The 17,500-nt window shown below is 54.5% G+C and overlaps 1 protein-coding gene across 1 annotated transcript in view; it reads left to right on the top strand.

Moving 5' to 3' along the window:
* pmt (phosphoethanolamine methyltransferase) overlaps positions 1–11,602 on the top strand; it is a 31,801-nt gene extending 20,199 nt beyond the window's left edge. Inside the window, 8 exon segments of the mRNA XM_059955335.1 lie at positions 5,148–5,299; positions 5,796–5,984; positions 6,431–6,520; positions 8,102–8,191; positions 9,457–9,579; positions 9,992–10,123; positions 10,351–10,467; positions 11,199–11,602. Coding sequence (XP_059811318.1) covers positions 5,148–5,299; positions 5,796–5,984; positions 6,431–6,520; positions 8,102–8,191; positions 9,457–9,579; positions 9,992–10,123; positions 10,351–10,467; positions 11,199–11,360 — 1,055 coding nt within the window. The 3' untranslated portion in view covers positions 11,361–11,602.
* The last annotated feature ends 5,898 nt before the right edge of the window (positions 11,603–17,500 follow it).

The following is a 17,500-nucleotide window of genomic DNA, read 5'->3' as shown; positions in this document are numbered from 1 at the left end:
CCTCGGGCATCTCGGTCTGCCTGAGACGCAGCGTACCCGGGACACTTCCCACCCAGCCCTGACTGAGGGACCATCGACTGCTTATTCCATAGTCCTTTCCATAGATTCCCCCCCCCCCCCCCCCCTTACTTTTGTCTTCCTCCATAGATGCTGCCTGACTTGCTGAGTTCCTCTGGCATTTTGGACACCAAATTACAGGAAAGATTCAGATTCAGATTCAGTTTATTGTCATTTAGAAACCACAACTGCGATAAAGTTTAAAAATGAGACAACGTCCCTCCAGAATGATATCACAAAAGCACATGACAAAACAGACTACACCAGAAAATCCACGTAACGTTTGGCAATCCCCCAATCCAGAGTCCGGAGAGGCTGCTGCGTATTAATATCGCGCGACCGTCTTAGCGCGTTCCCGGAAAGGAGCTCCAAATCCACCAGACAAAACAAGACCAAAAACTAAAGCTACAAGACCTGCACAAAACCACATAGTTACAATATATAGTTACAACAGTGCAAACAATAGCATAATTGATAAAAAAAAAAAGACAGACTATGGGCACAGTAAAAATAGTCCAAAGATGTTAAAGGACTGTAAGTTCAAAAGAAATCACCACACAGTTTCCACAAGTCCCCAGGGTCCCGACAGACTCACCATCCCACACGGGCGGGAGAAGGGAATACCCCCGCTATGGACTTCCACAGCGCCGCCCCGACCCAGTCTCGCAGACACAGCACACAACGAAAGCGACCTGACCGCAGCGGACTCCGAGTCCGTCGAACCTCCGAGCCGACGAACGTCCCCTCCGGCACAGCTTCTCCGAGCACCGTCCTCTGCCGAGCGTATTAAGACGGGCCCCGCCAACGGCCACGGCAACGCGACCCCAAGGACTGGGGGCCTGTTCTTCCCAGCAGAGACCCGGATCTCACAGCAGCAGCAACGAAGAAGGTCTTCCTGGAGATTTCCCGATGCTCCTCCGTGCTCCCACGGCCGGTTTTCAATCAATCATGTTTGCGCACGGCACCCCACTTCACGAATAATCAGCTCCGGAGTGGCCGCTGCAAGCTGCGTCACACCGCCATCTTGGAAAAATGTCAACAAAATAGAGAGAGTACGGAGGAGATTTACTAGAATGTTCCCTGGGTTTCAGCGCCTAAGTTACAGGGAAAGGTTGAACAAGTTAGGTCTTTATTCTTTGGAGCGTAGAAGGTTGAGGGGGGGCTTGATAGAGGTATTTAAAATGAGGGGGATAGATAGAGTTGACGTGGATAGACTTTTTCCATTGAGAGTAGGGGAGATTCCAATAAGAGGGCATGAGTTGGGAGTTAAGGAGCAGAAGTTTAGGGGTAACATGAGGGGGAACTTCTTTACTCAGAGTGTGGTAGCTGTGAGGAACGAGCTTCCGGTAGAAGTGGTGGAGGCAGGTTCGGTATTGTCATTTAAAGTAAAATTGGATAGGTATATGGACAGGAAAGGAATGGAGGGTTATGGGCTGAGTGCAGGTCGGTGGGACTAGGTGAGAGTAAGCGTTCGGCACGGACTAGAAGGGCCGAGATGGCCTGTAATTGTTATATGGTTATTGTGAGGTCAAGGATCTATCTTATCGTACAAAAGTCTGATAACGTTGGGGTTGAAGTCTGGTCGGCTCGGTGGAAGAACAAGTTGGACCAGGTCAACTTGCCACGTCACACCACTCAGGGACTTGGGCTATACATTTTATTTTCTTTGTGACTTTTTTTTCTATGCTTGTCTGAAATGGTGTGCCTCAGGGATCTGTACTAGGTCCAATGTTGTTTGTCACATACATTAATGATCTGGATGACGGCCTGGTAAACTAGATTAGTAAGTATGCAGATGATACTGAGATAGTTGGCGTTGTGGATAATGAAGTAGGTTTTCAAAGCTTGCAGAGAGATTTAGGCCAGTTAGAAGAGTGGGCTGAGCGATGGCAGATGGAGTTTAATGCTGAGAAGTGTGAGGTGCTACATTTTGGTAAGACTAATCAAAATAGGACATACACTGTAAATGGTAGGGCATTGAAGAATGCAGTAGAACAGAGTGACCTGGGAATAATGGTGCATAGTTCCCTGAAGGTGGAACCTCATGTGGATAGGGTGGTGAAGAAAGCTTTTGGTGTGCTGGCCTTTATAGATCAGAGCATTGAGTATAGGAGTTGGGATGTAATGTTAAAACCGTGCAAGGCATTGGTGAGGCCGAACTTGGAGTATTGTGTACAGTTCTGGTCACCGAATTATAGGAAAGATGTCAACAAAATAGAGAGAGTACAGAGGAGATTTACTGGAATGTTACTTGGGTTTCAGCACCTGAGTTACAGGGAAAGGTTGAACAAATTAGGTCTTTATTCTTTGGAGCATAGAAGGTTGAAGGGGGACCTGATAGAGGTATTTAAAATTATGAGGGGGATAAATATAGTTGACGTGGATAGGCTTTTTCCATTGAGAGTAAGGGAGATTCCAACAAGAGGGCATGAGTTGAGAGTTAAGGGGCAGAAGTTTAAGGGTAACGTGAGGGGGAACTTCTTTACTCAGAGTGTGGTAGCTGTGTGGAACGAGCTTCCAGTAGAAGTGGTAGAGGCAGGTTCGGTATTGTCATTTAAAGTAAAATTGGATAGATATATGGACAGGAAAGGAATGGAGGGTTATGGGTTGAGTGCAGGTCGGTAGGACTAGGTGAGTATAAGGGTTCGGCATGGACTAGAAGGGCCGAGATGGCCTGTTTCCATGCTGTAATTGTTATATGGTTTGTAACAGGCACGTGGCACCAGATAGACATTTCACAGGGGGAAAAAAATCGATTAAAAATAACTTTTAAAAATGATTTTTTTTTAACAAGTACACAGTCAGAACAATTGAAAGTGGTGACGGTGTTCATGTACAGGAGGTGATTAGGGTCGGTTCGATAACCCAGTGGTTGAGGGGGGAAGTCGCTGCCCCCGGACCGGGTGCAGTGGGGCTTCAGCCTCCGGCCCGGTGGGAGCTGCGAGAAGAGGGCACGGCCCCGGATAGTGGGGGTGGGGGTCCCTTTGCCGTCTTGTGACAGTGCCTGCCCTGCAGACGGCGGGGAGGGAGGTGCCGGGGGAGTTGTTTGGACGAGCCCGCCCGCCGCCCCTCTGAAGCCTCCTGCGTGGCCGCGGTTTCGAACTGCCGAAAGCGGGGGCGCTCCCGACGGCAGGAGCCTCGTTAGGTGTGTGTCCCCCACGACGGGCTGGATGGGCTTAAGTGACCCCCTTCAGAAAGTCCAGATGTGCCCCTGCCGGGGCCCGGGACCTGGTTATCCAATACGCCAACGACAGGGGTTTAGACCGGCTGCTGTAACCTGACACGGGCCTTTAATGTCAGGGAGTGTCGGCCAAACCCAGAGATTCACAGAAAGTCTGAGAACACGCAAAAGGCACACACCCCTAGCCAGGCAACAACCCTGGGAGGGAGGTGGCAATGTTTCGGGCTGAAACCCCGAACGGGAAGGGCATAGTACTGCGAACTCTTTAAGTTGGCAGCATCCGTCACTAAGGACCCCCACCACCCAGGAGATGCCCTCATCTCATTGCCACCATCAGGGAGGAGGTACGGGAGCCTGAAGACACACACTCAACGATTCAGAAACAGCTTCTTCCCCTCCGCCATCAGGGAGGAGGTACAGGAGCCTGAAGACACACACTCAGCGATTCAGGAACAGCTTCTTCCCCTTTGCCATCAGGGAGGAGGTACAGGAGCCTGAAGACACACACTCAGCGATTCAGGAACAGCTTCTTCCCCTTTGCCATCAGGGAGGAGGTACAGGAGCCTGAAGACACACACTCAGTGATTCAAGAACAGCTTCTTCCCCTCTGCCATCAGGGAGGAGGTACAGGAGCCTGAAGACACACACTCAGCGATTCAGGAACAGCTTCTTCCCCTTTGCCATCAGGGAGGAGGTACAGGAGCCTGAAGACACACACTCAGCGATTCAGGAACAGCTTCTTCCCCCATCAGGGAGGAGGTACAGGAGCCTGAAGACACACACTCAACGATTCAGCAACAGCTTCTTCCCTTCTGCCATACAGGCCCTTCGGCCCACAAAGCTGTGCCAAACCTGTCCCTGCCTTAGAAGTGCCTCGGCTTTACCCGTGGCAATCTATTTTTTTCAAGCTCTTTGCTCTCTTGAAAGACACTATCGTTTCCGCCTGCACCACCACCGCCGGCAGCCCGTTCCCCTCTCTCGCCCCTCTGTGCGTAAAAAAAAAACAGCCCCTGACATCTCCTCTGTACCTACTTCCAAGCGCCTTAAAACTGTGCCCTCTCGTGTCAGCCATTTCAGCCCTGGGAAAAAGCCTCTGACTATCCACACGATCAATGCCTCTCATCATCTCGTACACCTCTATCAGGTCACCTCTCGTCCTCCGTCACTCCGAGGAGAAAAGGCCGAGTTTCTGAAAGGACCCATGAACACCACCTCACTACTTTTACCCTCGTTTCACACCACCTGTTCCATTTATAAACGTCTCCATTATTCCGACTTATAGCCAGTTCTGTGCATCGTAACGTAATGTGGCCACAAAGCAACGAATTTTAGCGATAATTGATCTGATTTGGAACCCTGAATAAGGTGGGTGGAGGGGGGGTAGGAGGAGGACAAGCTGGCGGGTGCTAGCGGAGGCGGGAGGGGGGTGGAAATGAAGTAAGAAGCTGGGAGGTGATAGGTGGAAGAAGTGAAGGGCTGAAGAAGGAGGGATCTGATAGGAGAAGAAAGTTGCCCCTCACCCCCCCTCGCCCCGCGTTCCTTTCCAGGACTGATGCATCGACGGTTTATTTCCCCCTGCCCCCACCGATGCCGCTTACTTAGGACAGGGCCCTCCAATCTACGCTGTGCATCAACCCACCCCCACCGATTTCACCTGGCCTAATTTGGACTGCGGGAGGGAACCGGGGCACCCGGAGGAAACCCACGCGGTCACCGGGGGGGGGGGGGAGAACGTGGAAACTCCTCACGGAGGGGGGGGGGGGAGTGGTGATGCACCCATTTAGAATGACCCTCTCGGAGATGGGTGGTGGAGGGGGGGACCAGGAGGGGGAGCGGACCGCAAACCGGGGCCGTCTGTCATCGGGACCCCTGTTGGTCTTTTTTTTTTCTTGTTGGGGGGGGGGACCAGGTAACGTGAGGAGGAACTTCAACCCCACGGTGTACCGCCGGCCGGCCGATTACAACCACATCCTGACCTCCACCGTCACCGGGCCCGAAGCCGACGGGCAGCTATGGGGTTTCGAGATCGTGATGAGCAAGTCGGTGCAGGCGTACATCAGGGTGAGTGGGCGGGCGGGGGGGGGGGGAGCAGCTCCAGAGGGGCGGGGCCAAGGCCGGATGGGTGGGACAGGTTCGGGAGGGTTTTTTTTAGTGGGTGGGGCCCCGTCTGGTGGTAAGGGAAAGGATTTAGCTGGCAGAAGGACAGCTATTGGCGGGTTTAGCGGGCGGGGCAATCAGTGGGCAGGGACTTTGCTCAAAGGCTGGACTCTCGGCCGGGAGCCAACTGTGGCGGGGTGGGAGGGGCCTTTGGTGAGAGGGGCTCCGGCTGCGGGGAGGGCTATTACCCGCCACGGGGCTCTGTCGGTGGGTAGCTCCAGCCTTGGAGGGTGTGGTGGGGGGGGTGGGCTTTGTCAGTGGGTGCTGCATACAGTAGTACACAAGTGGCAAAATCGGGGAGTGAGACTGCCCGGGGGGGGGGCCCAGCCCAGTGGGGTTTTGCTCTCTGTGGGCGGGGCCGGCTGACGTGTGACTCCGCCTCCCCCCCCTCCCCCGGCAGCTGAAGCGCAACCAGAACCAGGTGTGCTGGCTGCTGCAGAAGGTGGCCCGCGACCGCTCGGCCCATCTGGGCTATCACACCTTCCAGCAGTTCCTGGACGGGCAGCAGTACTCGCGGAGCAGCATCCTGCGGTATGAGCGCATCTTCGGGCACGGCTTCATCAGCACGGGAGGCCTCTGCACCACCAAGGTACAGTCAGAAATTCCACCCCCCCACCCCCACCCCCAAGGCAGCACCCTTACCCTCCTTCCTCTGAATCCTGTCCTTTCCTCTCACCCCCCCCCCCCGGCACTCTCTATTTCCTCCCCCACTCACCTTCCCTTGGCCCATGTGGCGGAAAGCCTCCCACGGTGATGCCTGCCCCTCACCCCCCCCCCCGCCGTGACCCTCCCTCCACCCTCATCTCCCGCTCCTTTGCTCTAACGGTGGCCCCCTCCCTCCTCCCAGCCCACCATCCTGAGTGAGGAGGTCACCTATTCCTTCAAGGTCTAAGCACACAGCGATTTCTCACTCCCCCCCCCCCCCCCCACGACCCCGCTCATTACCCGGGCAATGGCAAACCATTCGGCCCATCTGCCCCCGTCCCAGCCCGGGATCCTGGCCCCTCACGGAGGCTGCTGTTCACCTTTTTGCAGGAGTTCGTGGAGATGCTGAACCTTTCCCCGGGTCAGTCGGTCCTGGACGTGGGATGTGGGATCGGGGGCGGAGACTTCTACATGGCCAAGGTAACGGGAGTGAGCGCCCTCGCGACCCACCCCCGGGTGCTGGGGACTAGAACTTAGGGGAGGGGCTTCTCTCCCCCACGCTCCTGGTCGAAGCTCGGGGGCCGGCCAAGTTGGCCGTTCATGGGCCTGGGCAGGGGGCAGCCTACCTGCGCCACACCTCTGGGGGGGTTATCTTGGCGCCCGCTGGTCCTTGGAGACTCAGGAATACCGTCGCACTCTGCTACGGAAACAGCAGTGAAGAATCCTTCTACATCGGTTTTGTTTGACCGGTCAGACCCCCCCCCCCCCCACCCCCGAACCTGGAGGACCGGTGGACCACTCTCAGTCTGACCTCTACCCTTTGACCCCGGTGACCCTACCAAGATACAAAGCACAAAGCCCTGACTCCAGCCAACATCGCCCTCCGAGTCACTGAGGCACGCGAGCCTATGGCAAGGATGCGGCCCTCTTGGAGGAGATGGGGGATGCGGTGGGGTATTTCCAGGAGTGGTGTCCCCCCCCACCCAGGAATGAGTGCTTTATAGACAGTCATAATCATATTTTAAATTGAAATTGAAAAATCTTGTAACTCTCTGACTGTATTTTGTGTACAAGCTCTAGTAGTTTGGTTTTCAAAAAACAAAGGGCTTCTCCCAGCCCTCCCGGACGGGATAACCCGCTGGGATTCGGTGCTCGGTGTGGCTACTGGACACACACTGAACCCAGGAGGCTACAGGGACTGGTGGGGGTTAGCAGGGAGGTGATGGGACGAAGGGCCTGTTTCTGTGCTGTATGGTTCTGCCTCTCAGCCCATGGACACTTCCCCCCCCCCACCCACTGAATCCCCTCCCACATACTACAGACAACCCCAATATTGTCTCGCTCCCATTATGCCGTGTGATGTGGGTGATTCAGGTCACATGACCATGATCGCTCCTGTCAAATTTTTTCTTCAGAAGTGGTTTCCCATTGTCTTCGTCTGGGCAGTGTGTCTTTACAAGACGGGTGAACCCCCCCCCCCCCCACCACCACCACCAGCCATTATCAATACTCTTCAGTGATTGTCTGCCTGGTGTCAGTGATCGCACACACACCGGGACTTGTGATCTGCACCGGCTGCTCGTACGACCGTCCACCACCCGCCCCCCGTGGCTTCACGTGACCCTTATCGGGGGAGGGGGGATCCTAAACAGGAGCTACACCTCGCCCAAGGGCGACCTGCAGGCTAGCGGAGGGAAAGAGCACCATTGGCAGAGGTATGTCTCCACTCCTCCACCTACGACTCTCCAATTTGAAGACTAGTTTGTATCTCGGTTCTCCTCCCAGTTCTGGTTAAGTTAGATATGGCTCTTGTGGCTAAAGGGATGGGGGGGTATGGAGAGAAAGCAGGTACAGGGCTCTAAGTTGGATGATCATACTGAATGGCGGTGAAGGCTCGACGGGCCGAAGGGCCTACTCCTGCACCTATTTTCTATGTTTCTATGGTGACAGATAATGGACTCTGTCTCCTCCGACCTGTTGAGAACGCTAACTTGCAGCCGCTGTTACAGAAACCGAGCTCGCATGAGGAGAGGAGCTTCCTCCTACTGTTTCTCTTTTCAGAATTACGGCGTGGAAGTTCTGGGGGTGGACCTGTCGGCCAACATGGTGGAGATTGCCATGGAGCGCGCCGTCGATGAGAACACACCGTTGGTAGGCGCCAGTGTGGAAATGAGGGGCGTTAGTCTGGGGGCCGTGCGTGGTGTGGGGCAGGGAAAGGGTTAAATGTGCCCACCACAGAGACTGAGCCCCAACAGTTCATGATCCCACCTGGACTGTCAGTGGACAAGATAACATACTTAAAGTGCTGGAGGCAGGTCAGGCTGAGACAGTCGACGATTCGATGTTGCCATGAAACTAGCATGAAAGGTCGAAAGTTTAATGTTCCCCTATACCCCTGCTCATCTCTGTGACCCCCTCCGGCCCCTACACCCCTCCATGTCTCTGTGCCCTCCCCCGGCCCCTACACCCCTCCTTGTCTCTGTGCCCCCCTGGCCCCTACACCCCCTTTGTCTCTGTGGTCCCTCCCTCTGGCCCCTACACCCCTCCCTGTCTCTGTGACCCCCCCCCCCGCAGCCCCTACAACCCCTCCCCTCTGTCAACACCTCTGACCTTGCATGATTCTGCAACCCTTCTAGTCCCTACACCTCTCCCTATCTCTTTGACCCCCTCAGGCCTATACTGCCTTTACTGTGTCCGTAACCCCCTGTGCCCCTCCCCATCTCTGTGACTTTCCCCCAGCCCGTGCACCCTTCTCCGCTCTCTCCAAAGCCTACACATTCTTCCGGTGACGGTGCAACCAGTCCATACCTCACTGCCTGTCTGCCCACAGTTCTGCCTCCGTTTATCATTCCCCTGCCCTAAATCCCCTTTTGAAAGTTCCCGTTGAATCTGTTCCCTTTTGGGTAGCGTGTTCCTGATCCCAACCACTTGCTGCCAAGAAACGCTTCCCTCCTCTTCTGTCTCCCTCTCTGATCATCAGCTGGTCTCTGATCCACTAGCCCTGAAAAGCTCTCATTTCCTCATAATCCGATTAATAATTTAGCAAAAATCTACAAAGGGTTTTTCTTTCTCTTACCAAGTCCAAAGTCCAACTCGGTTTGTTCCATGACGCTCTAAATGGCGCAATTATTACCCAGCCTGCTTCGCTCTCCAGAAACTGCCTTATCTCAGGGACTGAAAGGCCTGCTCCCCAAGATAGTGGAGTTTCCGTGCTGCCGTGCATGCTGGGTAAAAAGGTGCCCATTGCACTACCCTTTTGCTCTAGCAGTCAAGTGCAGGAAGGCAGGTTAAGTATCCCTTAAAAGCTTCAGTGACTGGATGTTAAAGCACACAGGGTCTCGGGAGAGGAGAAGGGGCTCCTGAGGCTAACCTTCTATTGGAAGTTTGGTTTTCCACCTCCTCTGTGGGCTCCACAGGTGCAGTTTGAGATCGGAGACGCCACAAAGAGGGTTTTCCTGGAGAACTCGTTCGATGTGATTTATAGTCGAGACACAATTCTTCACATCGCCAACAAGGCTGATCTCCTGAAGAGGCTCTACGTGAGTGAAGGGGAATTATTTTTTTAATTAATTTTTTGGGGGTGGAGTGGTTCTGTACAGTTCTGGCGTCTGTGGCTGATCCATTCATTCATTCATTCCCTCCCTCCCTCCCTCCCAGAACACGCCCTTCCGGCACTCTGAGTTATTTCCCGTTTTAACCCGAGCCAAATCACAGGACAATTTACAATGACCAATTAACCTACGAAACCTGTAAGTCTTTGGGTGTGGGAGGGCATGGACCCGGAGGAGACCCACACCGTCTTCGGGGAGGAGGAGCAAATTCCTTACAGAGGAACTCCGAACTCTGACCGTTATGGAACCGTATACAGTAATCTCCCGCAACGGGCTTTTGTGGAAGGGGTAGGGTGTTGGGAATGGCGTGGGACATGCTAATACCTCCCTTCCTCCTCAGACCTGGTTAAAACCCGGTGGGAAGTTGCTGATCACCGACTACTGCTGTGGCGAGGTGCCGTGGTCAGCCAGCTTTGAGGAGTACGTCCGCCAGCGGGGATACATCCTCTACACTGTCCCGCGCTACGGAAAGGTGGGAACTTCGCGCTACTCTTTACCCTCTGCTCCGGGGCTGGGCCTGTGCGCGCCAGTCTGGTCTCAGAGTCCCGGGAAGGGTTTCTGGATCTGGGAGCTGTTTAGTGACTCCCAGTGTGGGATATGGGGAGCCTTGGGTCGGTGTGCTGCTGGGGTGGGGAGGGGGCTGGGGGCTGTGCTGTTGACTGGGACTCACCCCCTCCCCTCCCACTCTCGCCCCCGCAGCTGCTCGAGGACGCGGGATTCGTGGGCGTCCTGGCGCAGGACCGGACGCAGCAGTTCCTGGACGTGTTGGAAGTGGAGCTGCGGGATCTGGAGGAGAACAAGGCCTCCTTCCTGCAGGTAACGAGGGGCGGGCTGGAGTGGGACACGGGGCCTACCGCCTGGGGATGGTGGGGGGGGAGGGTGACAGGTACGGCGGAGGTTTGCTGGAGGAACTCGGCAGGTCAGGCAGCATCTATGGAGAAAAGAATAAACACTCGACGTTTTGGGCCGAGACTCTTCATCCGGACTGGAAAGGAAAGGGGGGAGTTGCCAGGGGAGAAGATGGGGGAGGGAGAGGGGTGCGAGCTGATGGGTGAAGCCAGTTGAGTGGGTGGGGTGAAGTTGGGAGCTGATAGGTGGAAAAGCCAAAGGGCTGAAGAAGGAGGAATCTGATAGGCGGGATCTTTAGTCAGGGTGTCAAACGTTACGGGGAGAAGATAGGAGACTGGGGTTGAAAGGGATCATATATCAGCCATGATAGAATGGCGGGGCAGACTCGATGGGCTGAATGGCTCCAACTTATTATGGTTTTGTACCGGGCTGGGTTAGCGAGTTATTCCCTCCCCAACACATTGCCCCACAGTCATGTGTAGAGGCTAATCCCTAATGTGTTATGTCTCCCCTCCACCCCACCCCCTCCTCCACTCCACCCCCTCCTCCCCTCCACTCCACCTACCTCCCCCCTCCTCCTTTTCCTCTTCCCCTCTCCTCCGCCCCCCCCGTCCTCCTCGCATCTCCATCCTCCGTCCCGCCCCTTCCCTTCGTCCCATCCCACCCCCTCCCCCCCCCCCCCCCCCCCCCCCCGTCAGGACTTCACGGAGGACGATTACAGCTACATCGTGCGGGGCTGGCAGGCGAAGATGTCTCGCTGCGAGGCCGGGGACCAGCGCTGGGGCCTGTTCTACGCCGAGAAGCCGGGGGACGGCGTGGGCAGCCCGCCCCACGGCGCCGGGGAGCGGATCTCCGCGTAGGGAAGGGAAGGGGGGGAGGGTACCTCCCGCCTGGTACCCCTGCCGGCAGAGGGAAGGAGAACCAATGGGCCAGCGGTGAAGGACTCGTATTCAGGATGTGATTCCGTTCGTGCCGGGTTGTAATCCCAGGTACTAAAGTCCTCCCTTTGCGCGCAGGGTCCGCTTCCCTCGATGTGTCTGTTTTAATGTTTGGTACTGAACTGCAGATAAAACTTTCTCCAAAAGAATGCAGTTTGCGTTCATTTCTTGCGCACGAATTCGTCCTTTTAGTTCAAAGCCGACCGTGAAATTCATCCTCGACACGGGAAGAGACGGTGCAGATGCTGGAAATCCAGGGCGAGACGCGCACAAAACGCCGGAGGAGATCAGCAGGTCTCTCCTTCGTCCCCCGCCCCCCCCCACCACGCTTTCCTTCTGGGTTTTGCCCCCTTTCCACTCCTGGTGAAGGGTGTCGGCCCGAAACGTCGACTGTTTCTTCCTCTCCATCGACGCTACCTGCCTTGCCGATTTTGAGCATGGACTGGGTCGTTTTGCACCTGCCGTCCGGTGTCATGGAGCATAGAAAACCGACAGCACATTACAGGCCCTTCGGCCCACAATGTTGTGCCGACCATGTAACCTGGTCCAGAAACTGCCTGGAACTTCCCTACCGGATAGCCCTCTAATTTTCTAAACTCCATTTACCGGTCTGAGAGTCTCCTATCAAGACTCCAAATGGGAGGCTGATCGAGAATGTACAGGGTGGGGTAGTAAATTGGACTCAATGTCAGTGGGGCCACTCCGGTCCGGGCGTTGGTCGGCCCATTCGGACGGGCTGAATGGCCTGTTTCTGCGCCGCAATGCTTCATCAACGCCGTGCTCGAGCCCGGTGGGACGATTTTATTTGTACCTTCTGCCCGAGGAGGGGACGGGAGTAGAGATAATGTCGGGGGTGGGGTCTTTGATTACGCTGGCGGCTTTACCGGGGAGGGGAGGAGACGAATTTCTCCGCTGCCCCCATCTCCTCCAACTTCTCTGACACCTGACATCGTAGAAAGTCTCAGAAAGTCCGAATTAAGGGCCCCCACCACCCAGGACATGCCCTCTTCTCATTGTTTCCGTCAGGGGGGAGGTACAGGAGCCTGAAGACACACACTCAACGATTCAGGAACAGCTTCTTCCCCTCCGCCATCAGGGAGGAGGTACAGGAGCCTGAAGACACACACTCAGTGATTCAGGAACAGCTTCTTCCCCTCCGCCATCAGGGAGGAGGTACAGGAGCCTGAAGACACACATTCAGTGATTCAGGAACAGCTTCTTCCCCTCTGCCATCAGGGAGGGGGTACAGGAGCCTGAAGACACACACTCAGTGATTCAGGAACAGCTTCTTCCCCTCTGCCATCAGGGAGGAGGTACAGGAGCCTGAAGACACCCACTCAGTGATTCAGGAACAGCTTCTTCCCCTCTGCCATCAGGGAGGAGGTACAGGAGCCTGAAGACACACACTCAACGATTCAGGAACAGCTTCTTCCCCTCTGCCATCAGGGAGGAGGTACAGGAGCCTGAAGACACACACTCAGCGATTCAGGAACAGCTTCTTCCCCTCTGCCATCAGGGAGGGGGTACAGGAGCCTGAAGACACACACTCAGCGATTCAGGAACAGCTTCTTCCCCTCCGCCATCCGATTCCTGAATGGACATTGAACCCACGAACACTGCCTCACTACATTTTTTTCAAATTTCCGTTTTCGTACTAAATTATTTTAGTTTTTATATATTCCCTGTGGTAATTTACAAGGATGTTGCCTGGATTGGGGAGCGTGCCTTATGAGAATAGGTTGGGTGAACTCGGCCTTTTCTCCTTGGAGTGACGGAGGATGAGAGGTGACCTGATAGAGGTGTACGAGATGATGAGAGGCATTGATTGTGTGGATAGTCAGAGGCTTTTTCCCAGGGCTGAAATGGCTAACACGAGGGGGCATAGTTTTAAGATGCTTGGAAGTTGAAACAAGGGGGATATCAGAGGTGCGTTTTCCACACACGAGGGGGATATCAGAGGTGCGTGGAACACACTGCCAGCTACGGTGGTAGACGCGAATACAATAGGGTATAGATAGGTACATAGAATGGTAGAGTATGTCTAGGCGATATCTACAGCAGTTTAGGGTTTCCCCACAGACACAAGTCCGGACTTTTCAATATATTGAGAGCTGGGAGCGGCAATACCGGGCTTGGGCAGCGGGGGGGGGGCAGGGCTGATCGCCGCCCAGCGTCTGCAGGTACGCCGATGGCCGGCAGGTGGCGCTCTCGGGTCGCGGTGAAAGCCCCCGTTCACGCCCCGGAGGCCATTCAGCCCCCTGAGCGTGGACTAGCTCTAGTATCATAGATCTCCAGTCTCTCCCGCAGCCCCACAAATGCGTCCCCCCCCCCACCCTTTTCCCCTTGAATCGGCATTCCGGTTCGCAGTTTAGGCGGTTAGGAACGGGGAAAACACCCTTCCAGGGAGATTTTCAGGACCCTGGGCAGAGATAGGAACCCCACACCACCCCCCCCCCTTTGAGAGCCGTGACCCTGCGGCTAGGAGGTGGTATGTAACAGGATGTGTTTTCTGTAATGCAGATTAAAAACCCTCTGGAAACAATTTGGCTAGATTAGTTTAAACATTCTCTGCGATTCGGCCCAGGACTCCCAGACGCAGAATGCATCTGAGAAACCGCAGGCATGCCGAAACTCAGGCCTTTAATCCCAGCCTTGGTTCCTGCCGACTTCAATTTCTTCTCCTTCTGACTTTGATAGGCTGCATTGAGAGACACGGGCGGTTTTAGAAATTTGCTAAAAACGGGCCCGGGAGCAGCTTTGATTTTAAACGTCTCGCTGTTGGGGTCTGTAATCAGAGACGTCCGCTCCCTCCCAGCCTTATGGGAGCTGCGTCCTGGTCTGCTCCCGGGTTAGAATAACAGACTGGTAGTCTGGCAGCCCCATCTCCACCCTCGGCTGCCCAGAGCACGGGCAGAGGGAGTGCGGACGGTGGGAGTGAATGGGAAGGGGTGGGGGTCCCATTGAAAGTAGGCCATCCGGCCCATCGAGTCTGCAATCATGGGCTGATCCAATTCTTCCAGTCATCCCCACTCCCCTGCCTTCCCCTTTGATGCCCCGGCTAATCAAGAACATATCTGTCTCTGGCTTAAATGCACCCAGTGACTTGGCCTCCACAGCCGCTCGTGGCAACAGACTCCTCAGACTGAAGCAATTTCTCTGCGTCTCAGTTCCAAATGGACGTCCTTCAATCCTGAAGTCGTGCCCTCTTGTCGTAGACTCCCTTTGCCACGGGAAATAACTTTGCCACAACTAATCTCTTCAGGCCTTTTAGCTTTTGGAATGTTTCTATGAGATCCCCCCCTCATTCTCCTGAGCTCCAGGGAATACAGTCCAAGAGCTGCCAGAAGTTCCTCGTACGGTAACCCTTTCATTCCTGGTTAACTATCTACGAGTCTCTTAAATATTGCTAAGGTCTCTGCCTCCGTCACCACCCGCGCAATATTTTCTAGGTTGCTCACTACTCTTCGTGTTTGTTTTTTAAAAAAACCCACTTCTGACATCTCCCCTAAACTTTCCTCCACTCCACCGATCTTAAGTAAACAGTCTTAGCCTTTGCAACAAAAAAAACCTTGGCTTTTCCCACTCAATCTGTGCCTCTTATCAACTCTGTCAAGTCATCTCCCATTGTTCTTCACTCCAAAGAGAAGAAGACTAGTTTCCTCATGAGATGTGCTCTCTAATCCGGGCAGCATCCCGATGAATCTCCTCTGCACCCTCTCTAATCCAGGCAGCCTCCTGGTGAATCTCCTCTGCACCCTCTCTAATCCGGACAGCCTCCTGGTGAATCTCCTCTGCACCCTCTCTAATCCGGACAGCCTCCCGGTGAATCTCCTCTGCACCCTCTCTAATCCGGACAGCCTCCTGGTGAATCTCCTCTGCACCCTCTCCAATCCGGACAGCCTCCTGGTGAATCTCCTCTGCACCCTCTCTAATCCGGACAGCCTCCTGGTGAATCTCCTCTGCACCCTCTCTAATCCGGACAGCCTCCCGGTGAATCTCCTCTGCACCCTCTCTAATCCGGACAGCCTCCTGGTGAATCTCCTCTGCACCCTCTCCAATCCGGACAGCCTCCTGGTGAATCTCCTCTGCACCCTCTCTAATCCGGACAGCCTCCTGGTGAATCTCCTCTGCACCCTCTCCAATCCGGACAGCCTCCTGGTGAATCTCCTCTGCACCCTCTCTAATCCGGACAGCATCCTGGTGAATCTCCCTCTGAACCCTCTCTAATCCGGACAGCCTCCTGGTGAATCTCCTCTGCACCCTCTCCAATCCGGACAGCCTCCTGGTGAATCTCCTCTGCACCCTCTCTAATCCGGACAGCCTCCTGGTGAATCTCCTCTGCACCCTCTCTAATCCAGGCAGCGTCCTGGTGAATCTCCTCTGCACCCTCTCTAATCCAGGCAGCATCCTGGTGAATCTCCTCTGCACCCTCTCTAATCCAGGCAGCATCCTGGTGAATCTCCACTGCACCCTCTCTAATCCGGGCAGCCTCCTCTGCACCCTCTCTAAAACCTCCAGCATCCTTCCTGTAATGAGGCGACCGGAACTGAGTGCAATACTCTGAGTGTGGTCTGACCAGGTTTTACGGAGCTGCAACGTTACCTCACAACTTTACCATGGACAGCCCCCATCCCGGTTAGGAAAGTTGGAGGTTTGGACAGTGGGCTGTGAACCCCCATCCCATAAAAACCCAGCCAACAGAAGCCCCAAAGACAGACAGACGTACAGACATACTTTATTGATCCCGAGGGAAACTGGGTTTCGTTACAGCCACACCAACCAAGAATAGTGTAGAAATATAGCAATATAAAACCATAAATAATCAAATAATAATAAGTAAATTATTCCAAGTGGAAGTATGTCCAGGACCAGCCTATCGGCTCAGGGTGTCTGACACTCCGAGGGAGGAGTTGTAAAGTTTGATGGCCACAGGTAGGAATGACTTCCTATGACGCTCAGTGTTGCATCTCGGTGGAATGAGTCTCTGGCTGAATGTACTCCTGTGCCGAACCAGTACATTATGGAGTGGATGGGAGACGTTGTCCAAGATGGCATGCAACTTGGACAGCATCCTCTTATCAGACACCACCGTCAGAGAGTCCAGTTCCACCCCCACAACATCACTGGCCTCACGAATGAGTTTGTTGATCCTGTTGGTGTCTGCTACCCTCGGCTTGTTGCCCCAGCACACGACAGCAAACATGATAGCACTGGCCACCACTGCCTCGTAGAACATCCGCAGCACCGTCCGGCAGATGTTAAAGGACCTCAGAAGTAGAGACGGCTCTGACCCTTCTTTTAGACAGCCCCAGTGTTCTTTGACCAGTCCAGTTTATCGTCCATTCGTATCCCCAGGAATTTGTAATCCTCCACCATGTCCACACTGACCCCTTGGATGGAAACAGGGGTCACCAGTGCCTTAGCCCTCCTCAGGTCCACCACCAGCTCCTTAGTCTTTTTCACATTAAGCTGCAGATGATTCTGCTCGCACCCTGCGACAAAGTTCCCACCGTAGCCCGGGAGAGAAGATGGGCTCCACCGTATGCTTACTATTCCGGGGATTCACTGAGTACGCCCACAAGAAAATGAATCTCAGATTTGTGTATGTAGTTTGTTAACAAATTTACCAATTCATCCAGGTCAGTTATATAATCACAAGATCGGGGGTCCCAGAACAGAGCTGTGTGCGTCATCACTAACTTCCGTAAGTCGGTGGTGAGAGCAGACTTGGAGTGTACTGTGTGTACAGTCTCGGTCACTGTGTTGTGGGAAAGACGAGGTTAAACCAGAAAGAGTGCAGAGAAGATTAGCGAGGACTAGAGGAGAGGGGGTGGCCAGTCAAACGTCAGAGGACGAGGGGAGAGGCAAAACCTTTTCCCCCGGGTAGTCAGTTACTGTCTGTTATGCCACCGACGTTGAGAGCAGCAATGAAGGTCGTTCCCCCCCCCCATCTGTCCTCGGCCATCTCTAATTTGCCCCAGGTGTGGTCGGGGTCCTCATTTATAGAAAATAGACAACAGGTGCAGAAGTAGACCATTCGGCCCCTCGAGCCTGCACCGCCA

This window comes from Hypanus sabinus, chromosome 31 (assembly GCF_030144855.1).
Source record: "Hypanus sabinus isolate sHypSab1 chromosome 31, sHypSab1.hap1, whole genome shotgun sequence".
Taxonomy (NCBI): Eukaryota; Metazoa; Chordata; class Chondrichthyes; order Myliobatiformes; family Dasyatidae; genus Hypanus; species Hypanus sabinus.
This window is presented reverse-complemented; position numbering and strand designations above follow the sequence as displayed.